The following is a 26,074-nucleotide window of genomic DNA, read 5'->3' on the forward strand; positions in this document are numbered from 1 at the left end:
ATTGGGCATAGATTTGTGTGCGCTGAGTTGCGCGCACAAATCTATGCCCGCGCCTAGGTTTAAAAATCTGGCCCTTTGTGTTTTAGGCACCTGCAATCAAAATTAATCTATAAGATTATTATAAAGAAAACGTTTTGTTTGAAATGAGCTAGTACTAACTGAAAACAAGTTATCTGCTCTCTCCCTCTTCTGAGATGCCATTTCAGACTGTTCCAGATGTTTCATTTTATAAAGGACGTTATCTTTCTTTTGTTCATACCTGTACTGGTTATCATTACTGGAGTGGTTGTGTTGGTCATTGGATTGTTTGCATCTGTGTGAGAAGAAAAGCAACTTAAAATTCACATTTATTTGATTCTTTTTAAAATGTATTGAGAAGAAGAATGTTACCCAAAATTGCCAATTATAACTTTGATTTCAAATTTGCAATATAGCTAAATTCCTCCTAAACAGTTACACTTCAATTTGCATTAAATCACTGAGAGGGCAAAGTAATAGATCTTACTCAGTCATCTGCAGCCACATTTTCAGTCAAACTTAACCTCACCGCTGTCTGTTCAGCTGAAATTTTCATAAATCCTGCCAGACACAATTTTTCCGGCTACATTTAGTTCAACTCTTTGTGCAACTGGACTTGTCTGGCTAAATTTATCTGGTTAGGGCTGAAATTCTGTGCTGACTGCTAAATCATTGAGCCACCCCGAGAACAGCTCCAGAGCTGACCCTTTCTCGAGCGATTAAATCTGTGAACCCTGCAATTCACTAATCACAAATGTATCCAGTCAGCAGGGGAAATTATTGAAAGTCTGAGATTTACCTGCTAAATTTTGAAAGATTGTGCAGAAAGCATTCCGCACTTTAACTTGAGAGCTTAATTTTCAAATGTTTGCGTACGTCCCCAAATGCGTGCGTCAGTGTTTCCACAGAGATTTCTCCGAGTATTTTATAAACTGAATGATGGGTGCCCCACAGATTGTAAAATAATAGGTATGTCTGCCCCAAAAGTATACACGTGTATTTGTAATGCAGGAAAACGTATACTTACTCTTCCCATTTTGCAAAATTCTGTGCAGATATTTTACAGGTGTAATAATTGTAAGATGTGTGCATAATAACCCAGAGGTAAACATGGAGGCAGGCGTTCATAAAGGATGCGTGCACTCCACTTATTTATTTATTTATTTTATTTATTTAAAATTTTTATATACCGGCATTCATGTTGCAAACACATCATGCCGGTTTACATATAACAGGGGTGTACAGTGAACAATTCAATAACCTATTTGTGTAGAAGGAAGCAGTTACAAATAACAAGGTAATAGAACTGGGAGGAGAGAAGAAAAGGGAGAGAATAACATTAGGTATAGGTATTTACATTAGTAATAACATTTTTACATGTGGAAGTGGTAGAATCTGGCTGAATAGAATTAATCGGTGTCCGGGAAAGCTTTTTTAAACAGCCAGGTCTTAAGTCTCTTCCTGAAGGTTGGGAGGCTGGGCTCCTGTCTAAGGTCCGGTGGGATGGAGTTCCATAGAAGGGGGCCGGCTGTTGAAAAGGCCCGATCTCTCAAGGTAATGTGTTTGGTAGTTTTGGCTGGGGGCACTTGAAGAGATCCTCTGAGTGTGTCTCTTGTTGGTCTGGAGGAGTTATAAATTTGGAATGGGAATTGTAAGTCGAGTGGGGTGTGTTGATGGATGGTTTTGTATATTATGGAAAGAGATTTGTAGAGGATTCTAAAGTGAACAGGCAACCAGTGGAGATCTTTTAGGATTGGAGATATATGGTCCCTCCTCCTGGAGTTTGTCAGTAATCTTGCCGCAGCGTTTTGTAACATCTGGAGGGGTCTAGTATAGGAGGAAGGTAGGCCCAGAAGGATAGAGTTACAGTAATCGATCTTAGAAAAAATGATAGCTTGTAGAATGGTTCTGAAGTCCTGAGTGTGGAAGAGTGGTCTAATTCTTTTCAGAACTTGGAGTTTGTGGAAACAGTCCTTGGTGGTTCTGTTGATGTAAGCTTTAAGGTTCATCCGGTTATCAATTAATACTCCTAGATCTCTCACCTGTGTAGTAGTTGGGATAGTTGGAGGATTAGAGATGGCATTGTTATCTGGGGAGATGAGAAGCAGTTCTGTTTTAGAGGAGTTTAAAACTAGGTTTAGGTTAGCCAGGAGATGTTTAATTTCGAAGAGACAGTTTTCCCAGTGAACCAATGTTTTTGTGTAAGATTCTTTAATGGGTATCACGATCTGGATGTCGTCGGCGTAGAGGAAATGTTTGAGGTTAAGGTTGGAGAGGAGTTGGCAGATAGGTAAAAGATAAATGTTAAAGAGTGTAGGTGACAGTGAGGAGCCCTGAGGGACTCCTATGGATGCGTCCATTCGTGAAGATTCTTTGTTCTGTATCTTAACCTTGAAGCCTCTGTTGGAGAGAAAAGATTTAAACCATGAGAGAGCGGTGCCTGAGATACCTATAGAAGCCAGAATGGAAGTGAGAATGGAATGATTGACCGTATCAAAGGCGGCTGATAGGTCCAGTAGAATTAAGAGGAAGGATTGGCCTTTGTCAAGGCCCATTAATATGAAGTCAGACATGGAGATGAGGAGGGATTCTGTGTTCAGTGATTTGCGAAATCCGTATTGTGATTGGAATAGGATTTTGTTTTCTTCTATGTATTCGGAGAGTTGAGTATTGACAACTTTTTCTAGAATCTTGGCTATGAATGGGAGATTGGCGATAGGACGGAAGTTGTTGGGGTCTTTAGGATCCAAGTTGGGTTTCTTGAGCAGAGGTTTGATGGAGGCCAATTTGAGGTCGTCAGGATATAGTCCTTGGGAGAGTGAGCAGTTTATGATGTCCGACAATGTTTTAGCGATGGAGTCAGGGATGGCCAGGAGCAGTTTGGTGGGGATAGTATCCAAAGGATGGGAGGAAGGTTTCATTCTTCTTATAAGAGTTTGTATCTCTAAGATAGAGATGGGTTCAAGTGTTTCCAGACCATTGTTGTTGAGGGATGATTGTTGAAGAGACTGGTAAAGAGCAGGGTCGGTGGGATTAGAAGGCAGATGAGTTAGAAGGCTGTTGACTTTGTTGTGAAAATGAAGAGCAAGTTCTTCAGCTTTGGGTTGTGCTAGGTCGTTGGGAATCTCCTGTGGGATGATTTGGGTGAGATTGGAGACATAGGCGAAGAGGGCTTTTGCGTCAAAGATTAAGTGGTGAATCTTGGATGCATAGTAGTCCCTTTTGGATTTAGAGGTAGTTGACTTGTATTGATGGAGGGTGGCTTTGTAGATGGATCGTGTATTGGTGCTTGGGGATTTGCGCCAGTCGCTCTCTTTCTGTCTTAGATTTTGTTTTAGCTTTCTTAGTTCTTCCGTGAACCATGGTTGTCTTTTGGAGGCGTTTGGGAGTGATTTTTTGGTTGCTAGCGGACATAGCTTGTCGGCTATGGAATCTGTGATGGCTTTCCAAGAGCGGAGAGCTGTGTTCGGGTTTGAGAGATCAATGGATGGAAGTTGAGAGGCTAGGTGGGAGCTGAGGTCTTCTGTAGAGCAGGATCTTCTGTATGGGAAAGATGGTGAGGGCCCTTTGGAGGTGGAGGGTTTTTTCAATGAGAATGCGGTTGAGATAAGTGAGTGATCAGACCAAGGGACCTTCTTGCTTTTGAGGCGTGAAGAATGTTTGATGCCTGGGTTAATAAAGATAAGATCCAGTGTGTGGCCTGCTTTGTGTGTGGGTTTGGTAACTACTTGTTTGAAACCCAGGGCTGAGAGGGCTGAGAGAAAGGATTCACAGCTGGATGATGGGGTAGGGTTGTCCACATGCAGATTAAAATCTCCTAGGATAATTGCTGGAGCGTCCATTTTGATGAGGGTTGTGATTTCCTCTACTAAGGGGGAGGGGTCTGTCTCAAGGAGGCCCGGAGGGGCGTAGACGAGTAGGATTTGTAGTTGTTCCGAGGTGAAGAGACCCATTTCTAGTTTAGAGTCTGAGTTGTATGGGTGCTGGATGAACCCGAGGTCTTTTTTTGATGCAAATAGGAGTCCTCCTCCTCTTTTTTTCAGTCGGGGGATGGAGAAGATGTCGTAGTTTGATGTGGGAAGTTGGTTTATAATTGCTGTGTCCGTGGGTTTGAGCCATGTTTCTGTTATAGCACATATATCTGGTTTGGTATCAAGGAGATAGTCGTTGAGGATTAGAGATTTCTTGGACAGAGATTGTGCATTGAATAGTGAAAGTGAGAATACAGTGAGGCCTAAGAGTTGGGTGATGGGTGTTATCAAAATTGGGGTGAATGATTTAAGGTTTCGGTGTAGCGCCTGTCGTTTGTGTTGTAGTATGAATGATCTGTTAGGTTTTCCTATTGCTGACAGGCTGTGTTGTAAAATAGGTATTGGGAAGGTGGGGAACATTTTAGCGTGTAGCGCTTGTGTTGTAGTGGTGCTGCGTTTGTGCTGTTGATGGACCGGGGAGAGAAGGCAGTCTTTGTGAGTAGAGGCTAGTTGGAGCCGGAGCTGGGAGTGTAGCCCTCCGGGGTTACACGAAGGGGCACACAAAGGGGCAGGCCCCTTTGTCGCGCTCCTTAGGCGCGCGACGCCGATCTGGGCGTCTGGGATTTAAAACCCCCGCTTACCGCTGACGTGGAGGTAGGTGTGGAGCCAATCGGCTGGTGCAGCGTCTTAGAGGGCGGAGCGGAGGGACTGGCCGCGTGGCCGGCGTTGGAGCCCTCGGCGGCGAGTGCTGTGCGTTTGGAGAGGCCTTGCCCCGACGGGCTTCAGCGCCGGATGCGCAGGCCTGGCAGCGATTTCGTCCGGGGAGCGGCGAGGAGGCAATCGCGGCAGAAAGGGCGCCGATCTGGGCGTCTGGGATTTAAAACCCCCGCTTACCGCTGACGTGGAGGTAGGTGTGGAGCCAATCGGCTGGTGCAGCGTCTTAGAGGGCGGAGCGGAGGGACTGGCCGCGTGGCCGGCGTTGGAGCCCTCGGCGGCGAGTGCTGTGCGTTTGGAGAGGCCTTATGAAAATACTTATGAAAATACTTATGAAAATACTTATGAAAATACTCGTGCATATACTTGGAATCACAAGCTCACTGACACCTTCACCGCTTAACCCTTAACTCTCACCCAAAAACTGCAGATTAAGGAGAAGCTCCTCTTCACTTCCGCAGCTTAAATACCAGGTGAAAAGATCAGTAATATATGCACAAACATCACTTACAAAATCGCAAACTATGCACGAACCTCCTCTCCCCAGCCCAAATGCCCTATACTGCCTATTTTCCCCCAGTGACAGATATCTGTCACCCTGCAAATACACGCGTTCTCCTGATGTTTCCAAAATACCCTCTACATGTGTACGTGCTATACGTGTTGCGGTCCCGGTCGCCAGGCTAGCGACCGGGTCCTTACCTTTCTGCCGACTCCCCCGGGGCTGCCGCGATCCGCCACGCCTGGGGCCTGTAGGGCCGCATGGCAGCGTCTCCCTCCACGTGGAGACGCCGCCGAAGGCCGAGCCTGACTCCTCCCACTGCCTGGGCACGCGCGCGCGAGGAGGGGGCTCTTAAAGGTCCAGCACCCGGAAGTGCTGAAACGCCCCGTTCCTGACGTCAGACGCTGGCCGGCTATTTAAACCAGCGTCTGACTGCCTTACCTTGCCTTTGCAACGTGGTCGCTCCTTGAGTGGTTAGTTGCCTTGTTCCTGCTTGTTCCAGCCGTGCCTTGCTTCCAGCTCTGGTTCCTGCTTGTTCCAGCCGTGCCTTGCTTCCAGCTCTGGTTCCTGCTTGTTCCAGCCGTGCCTTGCTTCCAGCTCTGGTTCCTGCTTGTTCCAGCCGTGCCTTGCTTCCAGCTCTGGTTCCTGCTTGTTCCAGCCGTGCCTTGCTTCCAGCTCTGGTTCCTGCTTGTTCCAGCCGTGCCTTGCTTCCAGCTCTGGTTCCTGCTTGTTCCAGCCGTGCCTTGCTTCCAGCTCTGGTTCCTGCTTGTTCCAGCCGTGCCTTGCTTCCAGCTCTGGTTCCTGCTTGTTCCAGCCGTGCCTTGCTTCCAGCTCGGGTTCCTGCTTGTTCCAGCCGTGCCTTGCTTCCAGCTCTGGTTCCTGCTTGTTCCAGCCGTGCCGTGCTTCCAGCTCTGGTTCCTGCTTGTTCCAGCCGTGCCTTGCTTCCAGCTCGGGTTCCTGCTTGTTCCAGCCGTGCCTTGCTTCCAGCTCTGGTTCCTGCTTGTTCCAGCCGTGCCTTGCTTCCAGCTCGGGTTCCTGCTTGTTCCAGCCGTGCCTTGCTTCCAGCTCTGGTTCCTGCTTGTTCCAGCCGTGCCGTGCTTCCAGCTCTGGTTCCTGCTTGTTCCAGCCGTGCCGTGCTTCCAGCTCGGGTTCCTGCTTGTTCCAGCCGTGCCTTGCTTCCAGCTCGGGTTCCTGCTTGTTCCAGCCGTGCCTTGCTTCCAGCTCTGGTTCCTGCTTGTTCCAGCCGTGCCTTGCTTCCAGCTCGGGTTCCAGCTTGTTCCTGCTGTGCCTTTGACTCCAGCTCCGACTTCACGATTCTCCTTGTCTTCAGCCAGCCACGACCCTCGGACTTCTTCACGATTCTCCTTGTCTTCAGCCAGCCACGACCCTCGGACTTCTTCACGCTTCTCCTTGTCTTCAGCCAGCCACGACCCTCGGACTTCTTCACGATTCTCCTTGTCTTCAGCCAGCCACGATCCTCGGACTTCTTCACGATTCTCCTTGTCTTCAGCCAGCCACGATCCTCGGACTTCTTCACGATTCTCCTTGTCTTCAGCCAGCCACGACTCTCGGATTTCTTCACGATTCTCCTAAGTCCCAGCGACTCGGACCCCTACGGGCTCCTCCTGGGGGGGTCTCGGGTTTCCAGGGTGAAGACGTCATCCATCAGCTCCAGCTAAGCTCCGCCTCCCGGCTCATTACCAACTGTGGACGTCGTCCATATCAGCCGGCCCAAGGGTCCACTATTGACTTTCTTCACAACATAACAATACGCTCATATACGCTTTTTGAAATTAAACCCCATCAACTGATAATTGTAAATTCAGAAAAGAAAGCACAAGAGAGCTCCACGGAGGAGACATTTGCAATCGATTTTAAAACTGGAATAAATTCTAAAAGCAATGGTTGTGCCACTGTGACATTTGTAGGCCAAAGTGAAGAATGAGGATCTGCAGTCATTTCAAATTACATTGAAAAACGCCATCATGTTTTCTGTCCTTTCCAATCTAAAATGACGCACACAAAATTTTTGTTTAGTTTCCGCATTTTAGTGGGCATTAAACAGCTCCTGTGTGAGAAGAAATACATTTTAATAATCTCTTCTAGTTTTTAAAAGGCATCTGGAAGAAGAATCTTATTCTGGTTTGCTGTGTCTGGCTTTGATTTCATATTTGCAACAGTCATTAATTTCTTTTAAATCTATAGGACTTCCCTCGATTGAAGAGCAGATTTTACAGGAAACCTTCATGATTAAAATTACAAACTGAAAAATGTAAATTCAGAAAAATAGGAGAGGAGGTGTTTGCTACAAATTTGTTTTCCAAGTAACTCTAAAATCATTGGTTCATCCCAAGGTGACATTTGTGGCCCAAACTGAAGAATAAAATGCCCTGTGAATATGAATGGAAGCTGAGAATTTCTTCTCTCTTTAGGTTGTATTGAAATTTATCGTACAGAAATGATATTTTTCTCAGTGTGACAATTCTTAGTATTTGACATTACTGTCAACTAAAATTAATTTATCTATTTTAACAGCCATAAGCAGCTGAAGAATATAAGGCATGCATATGTGGTTCTTTGGCTCTGTCGTTTTCTGTCATTTGTGTTCTAGGCACCTGCAAACAAAAATAATCTATAAGATTATTAAATAGAAAAATGTATCTTTGAAATGAACTAGTTTTAGCTGAAAACAAGTCATGCAGTTATCTGCTCTCTCCCTCTCCTGAGATGCCATTTCAGACTATTCCAGATGTTTCATTTTATAAAGGACGTTATCTTTCTCTTGTTCATACCTGGACTGGTTATCATTACTGGAGTGGTCATGCTGGTCATTGGATTGTTTGATTCTGTGTGAGAAGAAAAGCAACTTAAAATTCACATTTTTTGATACTTTTTAAAATGTATTGGGAAGAAGAATGTTACCCAAATTTGCCAATTATAACATTGATTTCAAATTTGCAACATAGCTAAATTCCACTTAAACTGTTATGCTTCAATTTGCATTAAATCACTGAGAGGGCAAAGTAATAGATCTTACTCAGTCATCTGCAGCCTCATTTTCAGTCAAACGTAACCTCACCGTTGTCTGTTCAGTTGAAAATTTCATAAATCTAGCCAGACACAATTTTTCCGGCTACATTTAGTTCAACTCTTTCTGCAACTGGACTTGTCTGGCTAAATTTATCTGCTTAGGGCTGACATTCTGTGCTGACTGCTAAATCATTGAGCCACCCCCGGGAACAGCTCCAGAGCTGACCCTTTCTCGAATGACTAAATCTGTGAATCCCGCGAATCTCTGATCACAAATTTATCCAGTCAGCAGGGGAAATTATTGAAAGTCTGAGATTTACCTGCTAAGTTTTGGAAGATTCTGCAGAAAACAGTCCACACTTTAACTTGAGAGCTTAATTTTCAAATGTTTGTGTAATTCCCTAAATGTGTGCGTCAGTGTTTCCAGGGAGAGTTCTGCGAGTATTTTATAAACTGAAGGATGGGTGCCTCACAGATTGTAAAATAATGCATATGTCTGGCCCAAAATAATTTTCTGGATTGTGCTATATGGCTTTGATTTCATATTTGCAACAGTTACTAATTTCTTTTAAATCTTTAGGACTTCCCTCGATTGAAGAGGAGATTTTACAGGAAACGTTCATGATTAAAATTACAAACTGAAGAATGTAAATTCAGAAAAATAGGAGAGGAGGTGTTTGCTACAAATTTGTTTTCTAAGTAACTCTGAAATCATTGGTTCATCCCAGTGTGACATTTGCGGCCCAAACTGAAGAATAAAATACTCTGTGAATATGAATGGAAGCTGAGAAATTCTTCTTGTTACGCCCGTCGGTCGAAGATGGCTGCAACCTCTCATGCTCACATCTTTCTTCACTGCTCTGACTCCATTGGGGAGAATGGCAGCCTCCGCTGGCTATCGCTGACCCTCCTGGCATTCCCGAGACAGCATGGGCGCTACCGGCCGCCATCTTGCCTCTGGAATCACTTAGGCGTGCGAGCGCACAAGTCAGTCTTAAGCTTGCCTTGGCGGGAACCTCGAGGGCGTTTCCCCTCTGATGACGTCTACTCTCCCGGATACTTAAGCTGACTGCACCTGATCACTGACGACTTGGCAACAAGTTCCCTCATTGCTGATTCCGCACCACACTTCACGGCCTTCCGTTCCAGACGCCGTGAGCATTCTCTTTGCTGGGTACCCGCTCCTCGGGCGCCCTTCTCTGCTGTTGGCTATCCGCTCCTCGGAGGGCCTTACCCTGGGACCTTGCTCCTACCAGCTCCCTGGGACTTCTGCTGGAACGCTGCCTATTGTGAGTACCTTCTAGAGATGTGAATCGGAACCGGTATCTGTTCTGATTCCGGTTCCGATTCACATCGTGAAATTTGTTTCTTGCAGTCCGATCGGGTTTTGTTTTGTTTTTTTTATCGGCTGCGCCTGAGCCGATAACCAAAAAATACAGCCGACTCTTTAAAATGAGTTTGTTAGTATTCCCCCACCCCCCAAATTTTTAAATACCTGGTGGTTCAGCGGGGGTCCCGGGAGCATTCTCCCGTGCTCGGGCCATCAGCTGCCAGTAAACAAAATGGCGCCGATGGCCCTTTGCCCTTAGCATGTGACAGGGTATCTGTACCATTGGCCAGTCCCTGTCACATGGTAGGAGCAATGGACGGCCAGCGCCATATTTAAAAATGGCGCGGGCCATCCAGTTATCTGCTCTCTCCCTCTCCTGAGATGCCATTTCAGACTATTCCAGATGTTTCATTTTATAAAGGATGTTATCTTTCTCTTGCTCATACCTGGACTGGTGACTGAAGTGGTCGTGTTGGTCACTGTATTGTTTGAACCTGTGTGAGAAGAAAAGCAACTTAAAACTCACATTTATTTGATACTTTTTAAAATGTATTGGGAAGAAGAATGTTACCCAAATTTTCCAATTATAACTTTGATTTCAAATTTGCAACATAGCTAAATTCCGATTAAACCGTTACGCTTCAATTTGCATTAAATCACTGAGAGGGCAAAGCAATAGATCTTACCCAGTCATCTGCAGCCACATTTTCAGTCAAACTTAACCTCACCGCTGTCTGTTCAGTTGAAAATTTCATAAATCTAGCCAGACACAATTTTTCCGGCTACATTTAGTTCAACTCTTTCTGCAACTGGACTTGTCTGGCTAAATTTATCTGCTTAGGGCTGACATTCTGTGCTGACTGCTAAACCATTGAGCCACCCCGGGAACAGCTCCAGAGCTGACCCTTTCTCGAGCGACTAAATCTGTGAACCCCGCGAATCTCTGATCACAAATTTATCCAGTCAGCAGGGGAAATTATTGAAAGTCTGAGATTTACCTGCTAAATTTTGGAAGATTCTGCAGAAATCATTCCGCACTTTAACTTGAGAGCTTAATTTTCAAATGTTTGTGTAATTCCCCAAATGTGTGCGTCAGTGTTCCCACGGAGATTTCTATGAGTATTTTATAAATTGAATGATGGGATTGTAAAATAATGCATATGTCTGCCCCAAAAGAATATATGGGGTAGATTTTAAAACCAATAAAAATGGTGCAGGGACAAGTCTTCAATTCCACAATTCCTAATATTTATTATATTTGATAATTCAAGAATGAAAATAGGCAAATCCACAGATCCAACATATTCATTTATATAGCGTCCCCCGACACGGTCCCGTGTTTCGTGGTGGCTGCATCGGGAAGGACCACTAGTATTTAGAGGTTCTGTAAATGAAAAATAAAATTAAGGTGGAATATAAGAATGCGCTACTTATTATGTGTGCATAATAACCCGGAGGTAAACATGGAAGCAGGCGTTTATAAAGGATGAGTGCACTCCACTTGTGAAAATACTCGTACGTGTACGTGTAGATTTTAAAACCCCTACGCGCGTAAATCCTCCTGGATTTACGCGTGCAGGGCACTCGCGCGCCGGCGCACCTATTTTGCATAGGCCGCCTGTGCGCACAAAGCCCCGGGACGCGCGTAAGTCCCGAGGCTTCGTAAAAGGGGCAGGGGGCGGTCCGGGGCGGGTCCGGGGACGTGGCGACGGTTCGGGGGCGGGCCGGGAGGGCAGTCTTGAGTCCCCCGGCACTGCGGCCTGTGCCGGGGGATGCCAGGGTTGCATGCGCAAGTTACGCCTGCTTCAAGCAGGCGTTACTTGCCCAACAAAGGTAGGGGGGGATTTAGGTAGGGCTGGGGGGTGGGGTAGATAGGGGAAGGGAGGGGAAGGTGGGGGGACGCAGAAGGAAAGTTCCCTCTGAGGCCACTCCGATTTTGGAGCGGCCTCGGAGGGAACGGAGGCAGGCTGCGCGGCTTGGCGCCGACCCCGGATTTTATAAGATACGCGCGTATCTTATAAAATCTGGTGTACTTTTGTTCGCGCGCGTGTATGTTTTGAAGATCTACCTCTATGTGTATTTGTAATGCAGGAAAACGTATACTTACTTTTCCCATTTTGCAAAATTCTGTGCAGATGTTTTACAGGTGTAATAACTGTACAATGTGTGCATAATAACCTGGAGGTAAACATGGAAGCAGGCGTTTATAAAGGATGCGTGCACTCCGCTTATGAAAATACTCGTCCATGTACTTGGAATCACCAGCTCACTGACACCTCCACCGCTTAACCTTTAACTCTCACCCAAAAACTGCAGACTAAGGAGAAGCTCCTCTTCACTTCCGCAGCTTAAATACCAGGTGAAAAGATCAGTAATATATGCACAAACATCACTTACAAAATTGCAAACTATGCACGAACCTCCTCTCCCCAGCCCAAATGCCCTATACTGCCTTTTTCCCCCCATTAACAGATATCTGTGACCCTGCAAATACTCGCATACTCCTGTATCCAAAATAGCCTGTACATGTGTACGTGCTATACGCTCATATATACGGATTTTACATGCAATAAACCTTTTTGAAATTAAACCCCCAACAACTGATAATTATAAATTCAGAAAAAGAGGCACAAGAGAGCTCCACAGAGGAGACATTTGCAATTGATTTTAAACCTAAAATAAATTCTAAAAGCAATGGTTGTGCCACTGTGACATTTATAGGCCAAAGTGAAGAATGAGGATCTGCAGTCATTTCAAATTACATTGAAAAACGCCATCATGTTTTGGGTCCTTTCCAATCTAAAATGACGCACACAAAATTTTTGTTTTGTTTCCGCATTTTAGTGCACATTAAACTGCTCCTGTGTGAGAAGGAAAGCATTTTAATAATCTCTTCTAGTTTTTAAAAGGCATCTGGAAGAAGAATGTTATTCTGGATTGTGCTATATGGCTTTGATTTCATATTTGCAACAGTCATTAATTTCTTTTAAATCTATAGGACTTCCCTCGATTGAAGAGGAGATTTTACAGGAAACCTTCATGATTAAAATTACAAACCAAAGAATGTAAATTCAGAAAAAAAGGAGAGGAGGTGTTTGCTACAAATTTGTTTTCCAAGTAACTCTAAATCATTGGTTCATCCCAGGGTGACATTTGTGGCCCAAACTGAAGAATAAAATGCCCTATGAATATGAATGGAAGCTGAGAATTTCTTCTCTCTTTAGGTTGCATTGAAATATATCATACAGAAATGATATTTTTCTCAGTGTGGCAATTCTTAGTGTTTGACATTACTGTCAACTAAAATTAATTTATCTATTTTAACAGCCATAAGCAGCTGAAGAATATAACGCATGCATATGTGTTGTTTTCTGTCATTTGTGTTGTAGGCACCTGCAATCAAAAATAATCTATAAGATTATTAAATAGAAAAATGTATATTTGAAATGAGATAGTTTTAGCTGAAAACAAGTCATGCAGTTATCTGCTCTCTCCCTCTCCTGAGATGCCATTTCAGACTATTCCAGATGTTTCATTTTATAAAGGACGTTATCTTTCTTTTGTTCATACCTGGACTGGTTATCATTACTGGAGTGGTCGTGTTGGTCATTGGATTGTTTGCTTCTGTGTGAGAAGAAAAGCAACTTAAAATTCACATTTATTTGATACTTTTAAAATGTATTGGGAAGAAGAATGTTACCCAAATTTGCCAATTATAACTTTGATTTCAAATTTGCAACATAGCTAACTTCCTCCTAAACCATTACGCTTCACTTTGCATTAAATCACTGAGAAGGCAAAGCAATAGATCTTACCCAGTCATCTGCAGCCACGTTTTCAGTCAAACTTAACCTCACTGCTGTCTGTTCAGTTGAAAATTTAATAAATGTAGCCAGACACAATTTTCCGGCTACATTTAGTTCAGCTATTTGTGCAACTGGACTTGTCTGGCTAAATTTACCAGGTTAGCACTGACATTCTGTACTGACTGCTAAATCATTGAGCAACTCCGGGAAAAGCTCCAGAGCTGCCCCTTTCTCAAGCGACTAAATCTGTGAACCCCGCGAATCTTTGATCACAAATTTATCCAGTCAGCAGGGAAATTATTCAAAGCCTGAGATTCACCTGCTAAATTTGGCAGATTCTGCAGAAAGCATTCCGCACTTTAACTTGAGAGCTTAATTTTCAAATGTTTGCGTAAGTCATGAAATGCTTGCCTAAGCAGGGATTGAAGTCTAGCCCTGATGATTTTTTTTTTTCATTTAAGTCCATGGGGCCTAGGGATTGCTGCCCCAATTGAGTTCAATGAAAAGCAAAACAAAAAAAAAAAAAAAATTATGTATTTTTTATGAAAGAAATGAATGGAGGTGACCTATGAAACGAACGAATGAGCTGATACAATTTTTCCTCTGCACATCCCTAGAGTAATCTGCTCTCTCTCTACTGAGAAGCCATTTCAAAGTATTCTAACCATTTCAACATGAATTGTTTCCCTCGGATGCGGGTATGCTGGTTATTGTAATGGTTGCTTCTGTATGAGAAGAAAAGAAACTTCACATTCACATTTCTCTTTTAAGTTTTTAAAATGTATAGAGGAGAAGAATGTTATTCTGGATTGCTGTGTCTGGCTTTGATTTCACATTTGCAACCGTCATGAATTTCTTTTAAATCTATAGGACTTCCCTCGACTGAAGAGCAGATTTTACTGGAAATGTTCATGATTAAAATTACAAACTGAAAAATGTAAATTCAGAAAAATAGGAGAGGAGAAGTCCTACAGAAGAGGTGTTTCTGTTTGCTACAAATTTGTTTTCCAAGTAACTCTAAAATCATTGGTTCATCCCAGTGTGACATTTGCGACCCAAACTGAAGAATAAAATGCCCTGTGAATATGAATGGAAGCTGAGAAATTCTTCTCTCTTTAGTTTGGATTGATATTTATCGTACATAAATTATATTTTTCTCAGTGTGACAATTCTTAGGGGTAGATTTTCAAAGGCATCTGGATTTTATAAGATACGCGCGTATCTTATAAAATCTGGGGGTACGCGCGTACCCCACGAAAACCTACCCCAAACCCCCCCCCTGCGTAAGTCCCGGGGCTTTGCAAAGGGGGCTTGTCGGGGGTGTGTCGGGTGGGCGGCACAAATTTTGGGGCGTGGCGGAGGCGTGTTGGGGGCGTGACGCCAGCCCGGGGGCGTGGTTGAGGCCTCCGGACCAGCCCCTGGGTCGGGTGATGGCGCGCCAACCTCCCCCTGGCGCTTGCAGATTTACACCTGCTTTCGGCAGGCGTAAATCTGCCAACAAAGGTAGGGGGGGTTTAGATAGGGCCGGGGGGGCGGGTCGGTTAGGTAGGGGAAGGGAGGGGAAGGGAAGGTGAGGGGAGGTGGAAGGAAAGTTCCCTCTGAGGCTGCTCCGATTTCGGAGCGGCCTCAGAGGGGAACAGGCAGCTCGTGCTGGGCTTGGCGCGCACTGGGCTTGGCGTGCGCAGGTTGTAGAAATGTGCACCCCCTTGCGCGCGCCGACCCCAGATTTTATAAGATACGCGCGTATCTTATAAAATCCAGTGTACTTTTGTTTGCACCTGGTGCACGAACAAAAGTACGCGCGCGCGTAAATTTATAAAATCTACCCCAAAGTGTTTGACATTACTGACAACTAAAATTAATTTATGTATTTTAACAGCCATAGGCAGCTGAAGAATATAAGGCATGCATATGTGGTTCTTTAGCTCTGTCATTTATGTTTTAGGCACCTGCAATCAAAAATAATCTATGAGATTGTTCTATAGAAAACTTTTTCTTTGAAATGAGCTAGTTTTAGCTGAAAACAAGTCATGCAGTTATCTGCTCTCTCCCTCTCCTGAGATGCCATTTCAGACTATTCCAGATGTTTCATTATATAAAGGACGTTATCTTTCTCTTGCTCATACCTGGACTGGTGACTGAAGTGGTCGTGTTGGTCACTGTATTGCTTGAACCTGTGTGAGAAGAAAAGCAACTTAAAACTCACATTTATTTGATACTTTTTAATTGGGAAGAAGAATGTTACCCAAATTTGCCAATTATAACTTTGATTTCAAATTTGCAACATAGCTAAATTCCGCTTAAACTGTTAACGCTTCAATTTGCATTAAATCACTGAGAGGGCAAAGCAATAGATCTTACCCAGTCATCTGCAGCCACATTTTCAGTCAAACTTAACCTTACCGCTGTCTATTTAGTTGAAAATTTCATAAATCTAGCCAGACACAATTTTTCCGGCGACATTTAGTTCAACTCTTTGTGCAACTGGACTTGTCTGGCTAAATTTACCAGGTTAGCGCTGACATTCTGTGCTGACTGCTAAATCATTGAGCAACTCCGGGAAGAGCTCCAGAGCTGCCCCTTTCTCGAGTGACTAAATCTGTGAACCCCGCGAATCTCTGTTCACAAATTTATCCAGACAGCAGGGGAAATTATTCAAAGCCTGAGTTTCACCTGCTAAATTTTGGAAAATTCTGCAGAAAGCATTCCGCACTTTAACTTGAGAGCTTAATTTTCAAATGTTTGCGTACGTCCCCAAATGTGTGCGTCAGTGTTCCCACGGAGAGTTCTGCGAGCATTTTATAAACTGAATGATGGGTGCCCCACAGATTGTAAAAGAAAGTGTATGTCTGCCCTAAAAGTATACACGTGTATTTGTAATGCAGGAAAACGTATACTTACTCTACACATTTTGCAAAATTCTGTGCAGATACGCGGAGGTAAACATGGAGGCAGGCATTTAAAAAGGACGCGTGCACTCCACTTATGAGAATACTTGTACACGTACTTGGAATCATCAGTTCACTGACACCTCTATGAGTTAAGCCTGGTCTCTCACCCAAAAACTAAGAGCAAGTTCCACTTCACTTCCACGGCTTAATTACCAGGTGAAAGGCATACAAACTGATCGGTAATTTATGCACAAACATCACTTACAAAATCACAATCTACGCACAAACCTCTTCATCCCAGCCCAAATGCCTTATACTGGCTTTTTCCCCCCATTAACAAATATGTGTGACCCGTACTAAATACTCTCGTACTCCTGTTTCCAAAATAGCCTGTACATGGGTACGTGCTATACGCTCATATACGCAGATTTTACATGCAATAAACCTTTTTGAAATTAAACCCCATCAACTGATAATTATAGATTCAGAAAAAGAGGCACAAGAGAGCTCCATGGAGGAGACATTTGCAATTGATTTTAAACCTAAAATAAATTCTAAAAGCAATGGTTGTGCCACTGTGACATTTATAGGCCAAAGTGAAGAATGAGGATCTGCAGTCATTTCAAATTACATTGAAAAACGCCATCATGTTTTGTGTCCTTTCCAATCCAAAATGACGCACACAAAACTTTTGTTTTGTTTCTGCATTTTAGTGCGCATTAAACAGCTCCTGTGTGAGAAGGAAAGCATTTTAATAATCTATTCTAGTTTTTAAAATGCATCTGGAAGAAGAATGTTATTCTGGTTTGCTGTATCTGACTTTGATTTCATATTTGCAACAGTCATGAATGTCTATCACTTTCCCTCAATTGAAGAGTAGATTTTGCAGGAAACCTTCAGGATTGAAATTAAAAACTGATGATTTTAAATTCAGAAAATGAACAGATGGAAAGCTCTACAGAGAAGGTGTTTGCTACAGATTTGTTTACCATGTAATTCTAAAATCATTGGTTCATCCCTGTTTGATATTAATGGCCCAAACGGAAGAATAAAATGTTGAGAAATTCTTCTCTCTTTAGGTTGGATTGAAATTTATTGTACAGAAATTATATTTTTCTCAGTGTGACAATTATAGTGCTTTGCATTACTGATGAAACCCCCCTTCCAGGAGAGAGAGGATAAAGAGCATGCTCCCATTTCAGTGAACTGCAGCAGAGAGAGAAAAAAAGAGGACAATACAGCCGCCAACCCAGGAAACCTAGAATGAGATTGAAAAGGTTTGTAGATCTCTTACTGTGAAGATTCTTAAATGACCATTGAATAGATGAGTCAGAGACTCAGGCAGGGGATTTGTATGTCACAGCCTCCTTGATTACTGATGATAACTTGCAGTGAAATATCACTTTAAATCAAAGGATAGCAAAATCTTAAATTACAGAACTATGACTGGAAACATCCTACATTGGAGAATTCTGAATGAGAAAGAAATTTGTGAGAGAAATGTACTGAAAACAGTACTAGGAAGCAAACAGATTCTTACCCTGACTAACAAGGGAAGTCAGATCCTTAGGTACCAAGTTCTAGGTGAACAGAAAAAAAGGATAGGCAGGATGGAAGGGTGTGTACATATTCTCTTTCAATGGTCCTGACTGGGACTTGGCCTTTTGGCTGAGAGAATGTGACCCTTCCAGGCTAGGTAAAACAGTGAGCCTAGCAGAGCTATAAACCCAAGCCAGGGAAAACTCTCTTACCAATGGTGAAGAACTGAAAGACAGTGACAGATCTGGAGGTGGAGTGGCTCCCCAGGAGGAAGGGGACCCCAGTGGCTGATTGAGCAGTCCCCTAGGAGGGCGTGGACCCCAGCGACAGATTGAGCAGTCCACCAGGAGGGTGTGGTCCCCAGAAACAGATTGAGCAGTCCCCCAGAAGGAAGGGAGCCCAGTGGCAGATTAAGCGGACCCCCAGCAGGGTGTGGATCCCGGGGGCACATCGAGCGGTCCCCCAGGAGGAAGGGGCCTCCAGCGGCACATCAAGCAGTCACGCATGAAGAAGGGGACACCAGCGAGAGGACTAAATGTACAACTGGGTTCCCCAGGAGGGCATGGACCACAGCAGCATTCCAGAAGGTGGAGTTGGGTCCACCAGGAGGATGTGGACAGCAGCAACAGACCAGGAGATAGAGTCAGATCCCCAAGAGGGCGTAAACCTCATTGTTGGCACCGACCTTTCAGTGTAGTGGAAGTGGGACTGAGGAGATGGAAGCAGTTTAGATACAATGGAACCCCAAGGCCAACACTGTCCACCAGCCCAGTTGCATCATTTTACATGCCAAATATTAAATGTTATTGCTACCTTGAGGAAATGTATATAGTTGTGTGGCCTGAGACTATTAACCACGATTATATAAGTGGGCTGTTTGACATCCTAATAGCAATTTATATAGTCATGTAGAAATGTATATACTTATATAGTCCTGTATATATTTGTATACTGCCAGCCTTTTTCATAGGCTTATTTGTTTTGCTAGGGTAAAGGGAGGGAAATCCTACCCACTAACACCACCGACCTGTTGGCAGCACCAGGCACCAAGAACATGAGCACTGACGGTTTCTGCCCTAGGGTCAGACCAGGAGGTAAGCAGTCAAGGGGGGGGGGGGGTTATTAAACTGATAAATAAATTTTAATTGTCAGTGTAACAGAAAAAGGTAGCTGAATTATGAAAAAGTGAGACAAAGAAATGCACTTAATTTAGGTACATGAACAACTTGTATTATTATTATGCAGCTATTCCCTTTGCTCCCCAAACCAGGACATTCAGCAACAAATGACCTAGGGGTACAATGCCCCTCCATGCTGCCTCCGATCCGGTCATCAGTTGAACTTATGACATTCCCCAGTGTTAGCCTTTAGTAAGGATTCTATTAACGTCCTCACCACAGAGGTCAGGATCACTGACCTGCAGTTTCCAGCCTCCTCCCTGCTCCCACTTTTCCCGAAGAGGGACCTAAACTTCCCTACTCCAGTCCTCTCTATGCTGTCCAGCAGGTGACTGGACAGGGCTGTCGGTGGGGTCAAGAGCCTCATCACATCAACGCCTATTTGCTTATACCCTTTCAGCATTTTTCCCTTTCACGGAGATGCAAATCAGAAGAATATAAGCATTTGTATGTGATTCTTTAGCTCCATTAATTAAGGTTAGGGGTGGCTCTAGGCAATCTGCTGCCTGAGGCAAGGGATGAGATGGTGCTCCTTCCCCTGAAGGCATGGCATAGATTAAGTTGTCAAAAGGGGAGAGGGGGGTCATCTTTTTGTAGTCTGGCCCTTTCGGTGATTTCAAATGCTGCAAAAGGGGGAAAGCAGGGGCCAGATTTCCCAGAGCAGTGGTAGATAAAGTGTCAGTGATGATATTTCTAGGAAGCTGGCAACGCTGCCACACTCCCAAGAACCCTAACACCTGCCTCCTACCTTTTCTCCAATATTTTCCCCTGGAGAAGTGGAAGATGGGTGAACGGTGGGGGTCTTGTTATGAAACACTCTCTCTGGGCTTGTGCAAGGGCATTAGGTATTCTAGGTGAACTTTACAGCCTTGTGTCTGCACATGGCCACCTCCCCTAAATAAAATTTCACATTTATAATTTCCAGTTTTACATGAAAAAAGACATTGAACTGGAAACTGCAACAAGCCATACTGTATGCACGCTAAAATAGAAAAAATAGAAATAACATTCCTCAAAACAATAAAAGCAAGGAATATAAAACAATCATAAGAGTAAAAACATACTGACAAAAAGAATAAATATTTCAAAACCTTGTACAAGTAGAATAACAGCCAATAATTAAAAACTCATATAAAAAAAAAATAAAAAGTTTTGCAAATATCAATAAAATATTTCAAAATAGTAAAACACATCAAATACTCCCTGTTTTCCATATCTGTGAACTTTTGATTTCCAGTCACCCTAAGATTGCCTTTGATTAGTACAAACTGATTCACACTAGAGATGTGCATTCGTTTATCACGAATTAGGCAATTTCAACAAAATTGCCTAATTCATAGTGGCTCGGGGGACCTGAACCACGAAACGGATTTTTTCCCGAACTTCGGGGAAAATTCGTTTTTCAGGTTAGAGCGGGGGTGGGGGGAGAAGCACATTTATTAAAAAAACAAAACACCCCAACCTTTCAATTTTACTTTCTTATAACCCCACCACCATCCCGATCCCTCCCCAAGACTTACGAAAAGCCCTGGTGGTCCAGCGGGGTCCCGCGAGCGATCTCTCCCTCCATGCTGTCGGGGCCTGCTACGAATCAAAATGGCGCCGATGGCCCTTTGCCCTTACGATGTCACAGGGGCTACTGGTGCCATTGGTCAGCCCCTGTCACATGGTAGGAGCAATGGACGGCCAGCACCATCTTGTGCTCCTACCATGTGATAGGGGCCGACAAATGGCACCGGTAGCCCCTGTGACATCGTAAGGGCAAAGGGCCAACGGCACCATTTTGATTCGTAGCAGGCCCGACGGCATGGAGGGAGAGATCGCTCGCGGGACCCCGCTGGACCACCAGGGCTTTTAGTAAGTCTTGGGGAGGGATCGGGATGGTTTGGGGGGGGGGGGGGTGTAAGAAAGTAAAATTGAAGGGTTGGGGTGGGTTTTTTCCGATTTGGGGTTTTTTTTTAAATTCGTTTTTCCAGGTTCGGGTTCCAGCTTCGTTTTTGCCGAAAAACGATCCATGGGAAAACAAGTTTTCCCACGAAGTGCCCGAACTGAAACCCGACCCGAGCCAGAAAAACGAAGCTCATCTCTAATACACACATTCATTCTCTCTCACACACACACATACACAGATGCTCTCACACATGCTCTTTCACACTCACACGCTCTCACAGTGTCACACATTCTTTATCCCACACACACTTATCCCACACACACAGATGCTCTCTCACCCACACATCCTCTTTCATATACATGCAGATGCTTTCTCTGACAGACACATATACAAATGCTCTCTCACAAACAGAAACACATTATATCCCTCTACCTCACTCACACTGTCTTTCCCTTTGTGCTGGGGTAGAATGAGCTCAGCAGGCAGCTGGGAGCCTCTGAATGTCCTCCCCACTTTGGACGCTGGCAGATTAGGTTCTGCCAATGGTCTCCTTCCTTCTTTGGCTGTCAGCAGGTGGGGCATCGCTGGTAGCCCACTGGGCCTTCTTCCTTCTGCCACCAGCAGCACACTGGGCTTCTTTCCTTCTGCCTCCTTTGTACACGTCATGGCGGGAACCTCGGGGGCATCCCTTCTAGATGACGTCAACTCGCTGCTGTACTTAAACTGACCGGCCCTCTGCTGCTACGAGTTAGCTCCATTCTTGGACTTCCAGTTCCTGATTCCTCTCTTAGCGTGTGGACACTCTGGGTACCCGCTCCTCAGGGGCCTTTCCGCGTTCCTGGCTATCCGCTCTTCGGAGGACCTTCCTAGGAGATCTACCTGACTCACTTCTCAGGGCACTCTACTGGAACTACCACTTGTGAGTACTTGGTTACAGACTTCAACGATCTCAGCTTTACTGAAGCTTCTCTGCGGTGTACCCCGTGCCTCGGGCCACTACAGTTTCCTCTTCAGTAGAAGTTGTTCCAGTATACCCTGAGCTGCAGGGTATTGCCGCACCCGCTACAAGATCCACTTCCGGGTTCCTGCACCTCAGTCTTCTCATCATCTTCATTTACAGTACAGACATCCTTGGCATACCCCACTCTGTGGGCCATTACCTGATCTACACTTCTGAGGTAATCTCTACTTGTCTGAAGGGACTTCCTGGCATACCCCACTCTGCGGGCCACTACCAAATCTTCACATCTGTGGTATCACCCTGGGTATACCCCACTGCTCAGAACTGTATTTATTTGCATCTCCTGCTCTGCGGGCTCTGCCTTTTCTTCCTTCATAATAAAGTCTCTATCATACAGCTGTGTCCTACACCGCTGAGACCACACCTACCGACAGTGAGGTTCGCAGGGCTCCTCCCTGTGGGAGGAGACACCTCTCATCTCGACCCAGGGTTCACATCTTAACAAAAACATAATACAAAAAAGATATTCTGGTTCTGATGACATCTCAGTAAAAGCAAAACAAACTCCCTTTACTACTAGGCACAATAGCCTTCCTTATGAAAAGACAGTAATTTACCACTAATGTATATCCTATTAAGAAAATACAACAAATAAGATTGATGCACATGCCTACATGCTAATAAAATACCTCACCTCGGTCACACCCAGAACTGACCATCACCAAGTACAGAAAAACCACAAATTATAAATATGGATACAGAATCTGGAATGGAAAACCAAAAAAGCCACTCTGTAAGCACTGCGAACCTGGAGAAATGGAATGAGAAATACGGCACCTCACATAGTACCAGGATCTGCAATAATGCACACAAACTAATCCACACACAGTTACACCTGGGACACACTCAAACAGTAACAACCCTATCTATGAAAAGGCAACGCTACAAATATTAAACCAGGCCCTAAACACTAATACACCTCCTATTAGGAAAACAGAATAAGTCAAGCTGCTATAGAGCCCCACACAGAAATAATTGTAAAGCTATACTAATAAATGTTACAAAACAGCTGATGAACAGAATAATATCTAACAATTAAAAACTCATAAAAATTATTAAAAATTGTCCAAATATTAATAAAATATTTGAAATCAGCAGAAACATCACATAATACCCAATAATTAGAAGAGCAGTCAATCAAGAAAAATAAACTTAAAAAGCCACCTTTACTTACCCTCTCCAGCAACTCTGTTGTACTCACTGAGGAAGATGTGGACCCCTTGTCCGAGGAGGAGTTGGTGCTACCTGTGAGGGTAAACCCCCACAGGTCCCTACCGTCGGGAGGCGAGGCTGAATTGGTGCAGGGGCCGCCTGGAGCTTCGCCAATACCAACCCCATTCCCTGCGGGTTGAGCCCTTGAATGCGTGGGGCCGGCTGGTCTTAGGTGGACCCTTGTGAAGACGGTGGAATCGCAGCTGGAAGTGAAGACGGTAATCAGCCCAAGGTCAGAAGCCAGGGAGTCGCCAGTTGCCAGTCTGGGATCAGAAGCCAGAGGGTTGCCGATGACCAGTCCAGAGTCCAAAGCCGGAGAATCACCAATAGCCAGTCTGAGGTCAGAAGCCAGAAGAGTTACCAAAGCCAGTCCAAGGACAGAAGCCAGAAGATCCGTCCGAAGGAACCGGAAGATGGGAGTAGGAGCAGGAGCAGGACTCGGAAGGCAGGAACAGGACTCGGAAGGCAGGAACAGGAACCATGAAGCACTGAAAACCTCACCGAAGCGAAACAGACTCGTTGCCAAGTCAAAGGGCATGAAGAGGAGGCTCCAATATATACTCATAGGCTCCTGACATCATCCCAGGGGCTGGTTCTGTTCTAATTGGTGCTATCCCTTTAAAGGTGGCCAGGGGGCATGGCCGTGTGCCTAGGGAGGGCCAGACCAGGAAGAGCAGCCGGTGGTGTCGAGCCGCGAAGAAGGAGCCGGGGCCTACCAGAGGAGGCAGCTTCTTTTGCAGCAGCGGCTGAGGGAGAGCCCGGGGCTGGAGGCGCGCGGCAGGGCCGTCTCCCTGCAGTGTTCCCGACACCCGTGAACGAGGTGGGGGGGGGGGGGGGCGGCCATGGCCATCCAAGGCCAGTGAACCTAACAGTAGCCCCCTTTTATGGCACCTCCCTGGGGGTTTTGGTTTGGAAGGGTGAGCTGCATGGAACTGAGCGAGTAGGTCTTTGTCCAAGATATTGGCGACAGGCTCCCAGCTATTTTCCTCAGGCCCGAAAACCTCCCAGGAGAGGAGGTACTCCCAGCTTCAGCCTCGTTTCATGACATCCAGAACCTCATGGACTTGATATGTGGGGTCCTCGTTGGAAGTGAGGGGTTAAGGTTCAGGAGGTTTGCTAGCTGGCCAGGACAATACCAGGGGTTTGAGGAGGGAAATGTGGAAGGAATTATGAATTTTGAGGGCTGGCGGCAGACGGAGCTGATAGGAGACCGAACCCAGGTGGCATAGCACTACAAAGGGCCCAATGTAGCAGGGGGCTAAACGCATGGAAGGGAGCATCAGTCAGATGTATCGTGTGCTAAGCCACACTTTTTCACCAGGATTGAATTGCAAGCTAGGCCTACGATGGGCATCTGCGAATTTCTTGGCAGTCTGTCCAGCCTTCTCCAATAATTATCGAGTGAGGGTCCAGAGTTGATGAAGCTCCTTCGCCATTAGCTGAGCCGCGGGTGAGGGAACCGTGATGGGAAGAGGTAGGGGCAGGAGCAGTTGTTTGCCATAGACCAACTGGAATGGGAACGAGCCGGTAGCAGATGCCGGGTGGGAGCTGAGGGCAAACTCTGCCCAAGGAAGTAGTTCTGACCAATCTTCTTGCTTGAGGTTGACGTATGATCTCAAGAATTGTTTGAGAGTCCAATTTGTTCTTTCAGCCAGGCCATTGGTTTGGGGATGATATGCAGTGCTGAATTCAAGGGTAATATCGAACTTCCGACATAGAGATCTCCTATACTTGACAATAAATTGCGATCTTCGATCCAAAAGGATGTATTTGGGGAGGCCGTGTAGCCGAAAGACATGGTGAATGAATAGCCTGGCCAACTGTGGGGCAGATGGAAGAGCAGGTAGAGCGACAAAATGTGCCATTTTAGAAAATCGATTCACTATCACCCAGATCGTGGTGTTACCAATAGACAGAGGGAGGTCGACGATGAAGTTCGTTGAGACGTGAGTCCAGGGTTCCCTGGGGATCGGCAGCGGGTGAAGCAGCCCCCATGGTCGATCGGTCAGGTTTTTCTGTCTGGCGCAAATGTGGCAGGATTCCACGTAAGTTCTAGTGCCCTTTTTCATGGTGCACCACCAATAATATCTCTGGAGGAGTGCCAAGGTCCGTGATTGGCTGGGATGCCCAGCGATCTGCGAGACATGGGCCCAGAGTTCGGGTCTATCTTCAACGTCGAACGAGCATGAGAGGGCGTCCGCTCGCAGATTTTTACAGGCCAGTCGATAGCGGAGCACGAAATCGAACCACGTGAAAAAGAGGGCTTATTGTGTTTGCCGCGGATTGAGGCATTGAGCTCGATGTAAATATTCTAGATTTTTATGGCCTGTGTAGACAGAGATCTGGTGTTGGGCCCCCTCCAACCATGAGCGCCACTCCTCAAAGGCCATTTTGATGGCTAGCAAGTCCTTATCGCCGATGGCATAGTTCCGTTGTGCCGGGGAGAACTGCCGCAAAAAGAAGGAGCAGGGATGACGTGTATTGGTACCGGAGTATTGGCTCAGGATGGCTCCAACCCCTTCAGAGGAGGCATCAACTTCAACAATGAAAGGCCTCCTGGGTTGGGATGGTGAAGGCATGGTTCGTGGAGGAAGGCGGCTTTTAGGTTGATAAAGGCCATAACTGCTTCAGGCGGCCACTGTTTGGGGTTAGACCCTTTGCGGGTAAGGGCAGTAAGCAGAGACACCATGGTGGAGTAGTTCCGGATGAAGGATCTGTAATAATTAGTAAACCCTAGGAACATTCGTAATGGACAGAAGCTTGTGGGCTGCAGCCAATCGTGGATTGCCTTGAGTTTTTCGGGGTCCATTCGGAACCCCCGACTAGACATTACATATCCCAGGAAAGGCACCGTGTTCTTTTCGAATGAGCATTTCTCGAGTTTGGCGTAGAGATGGTTCTTGCGCAACAGCTGCAAGATCCGAATGACATCCTTGCGGTGTGTTTGCAGGTCTTTGGAGAAGACCAATAT

The 26,074-nt window shown here is 45.3% G+C and overlaps 1 protein-coding gene across 10 annotated transcripts in view; it reads right to left on the reverse strand.

Annotated features, from left to right (window-relative positions):
* Positions 1–26,074, reverse strand: part of MUC13 (mucin 13, cell surface associated) — a 114,186-nt gene that overhangs the window by 48,560 nt on the left and 39,552 nt on the right. For 4 of the 10 annotated variants that reach the window (XM_029605255.1, XM_029605259.1, XM_029605258.1 and 1 more), the window contains 5 exons: positions 15,498–15,545; positions 13,136–13,189; positions 10,012–10,059; positions 7,998–8,051; positions 260–313 (listed from right to left, as the gene is read on the reverse strand). In XM_029605255.1, the coding sequence (XP_029461115.1) occupies positions 260–313; positions 7,998–8,051; positions 10,012–10,059; positions 13,136–13,189; positions 15,498–15,545 (258 nt within the window). The remainder of the gene's footprint in view (positions 1–259; positions 314–7,997; positions 8,052–10,011; positions 10,060–13,135; positions 13,190–15,497; positions 15,546–26,074) is intronic. The other 6 variants (XM_029605260.1, XM_029605254.1, XM_029605262.1 and 3 more) reach the window with 4 other exon arrangements.

Source organism: Rhinatrema bivittatum, chromosome 6, assembly GCF_901001135.1.
Source record: "Rhinatrema bivittatum chromosome 6, aRhiBiv1.1, whole genome shotgun sequence".
NCBI classification, from domain to species: Eukaryota; Metazoa; Chordata; class Amphibia; order Gymnophiona; family Rhinatrematidae; genus Rhinatrema; species Rhinatrema bivittatum.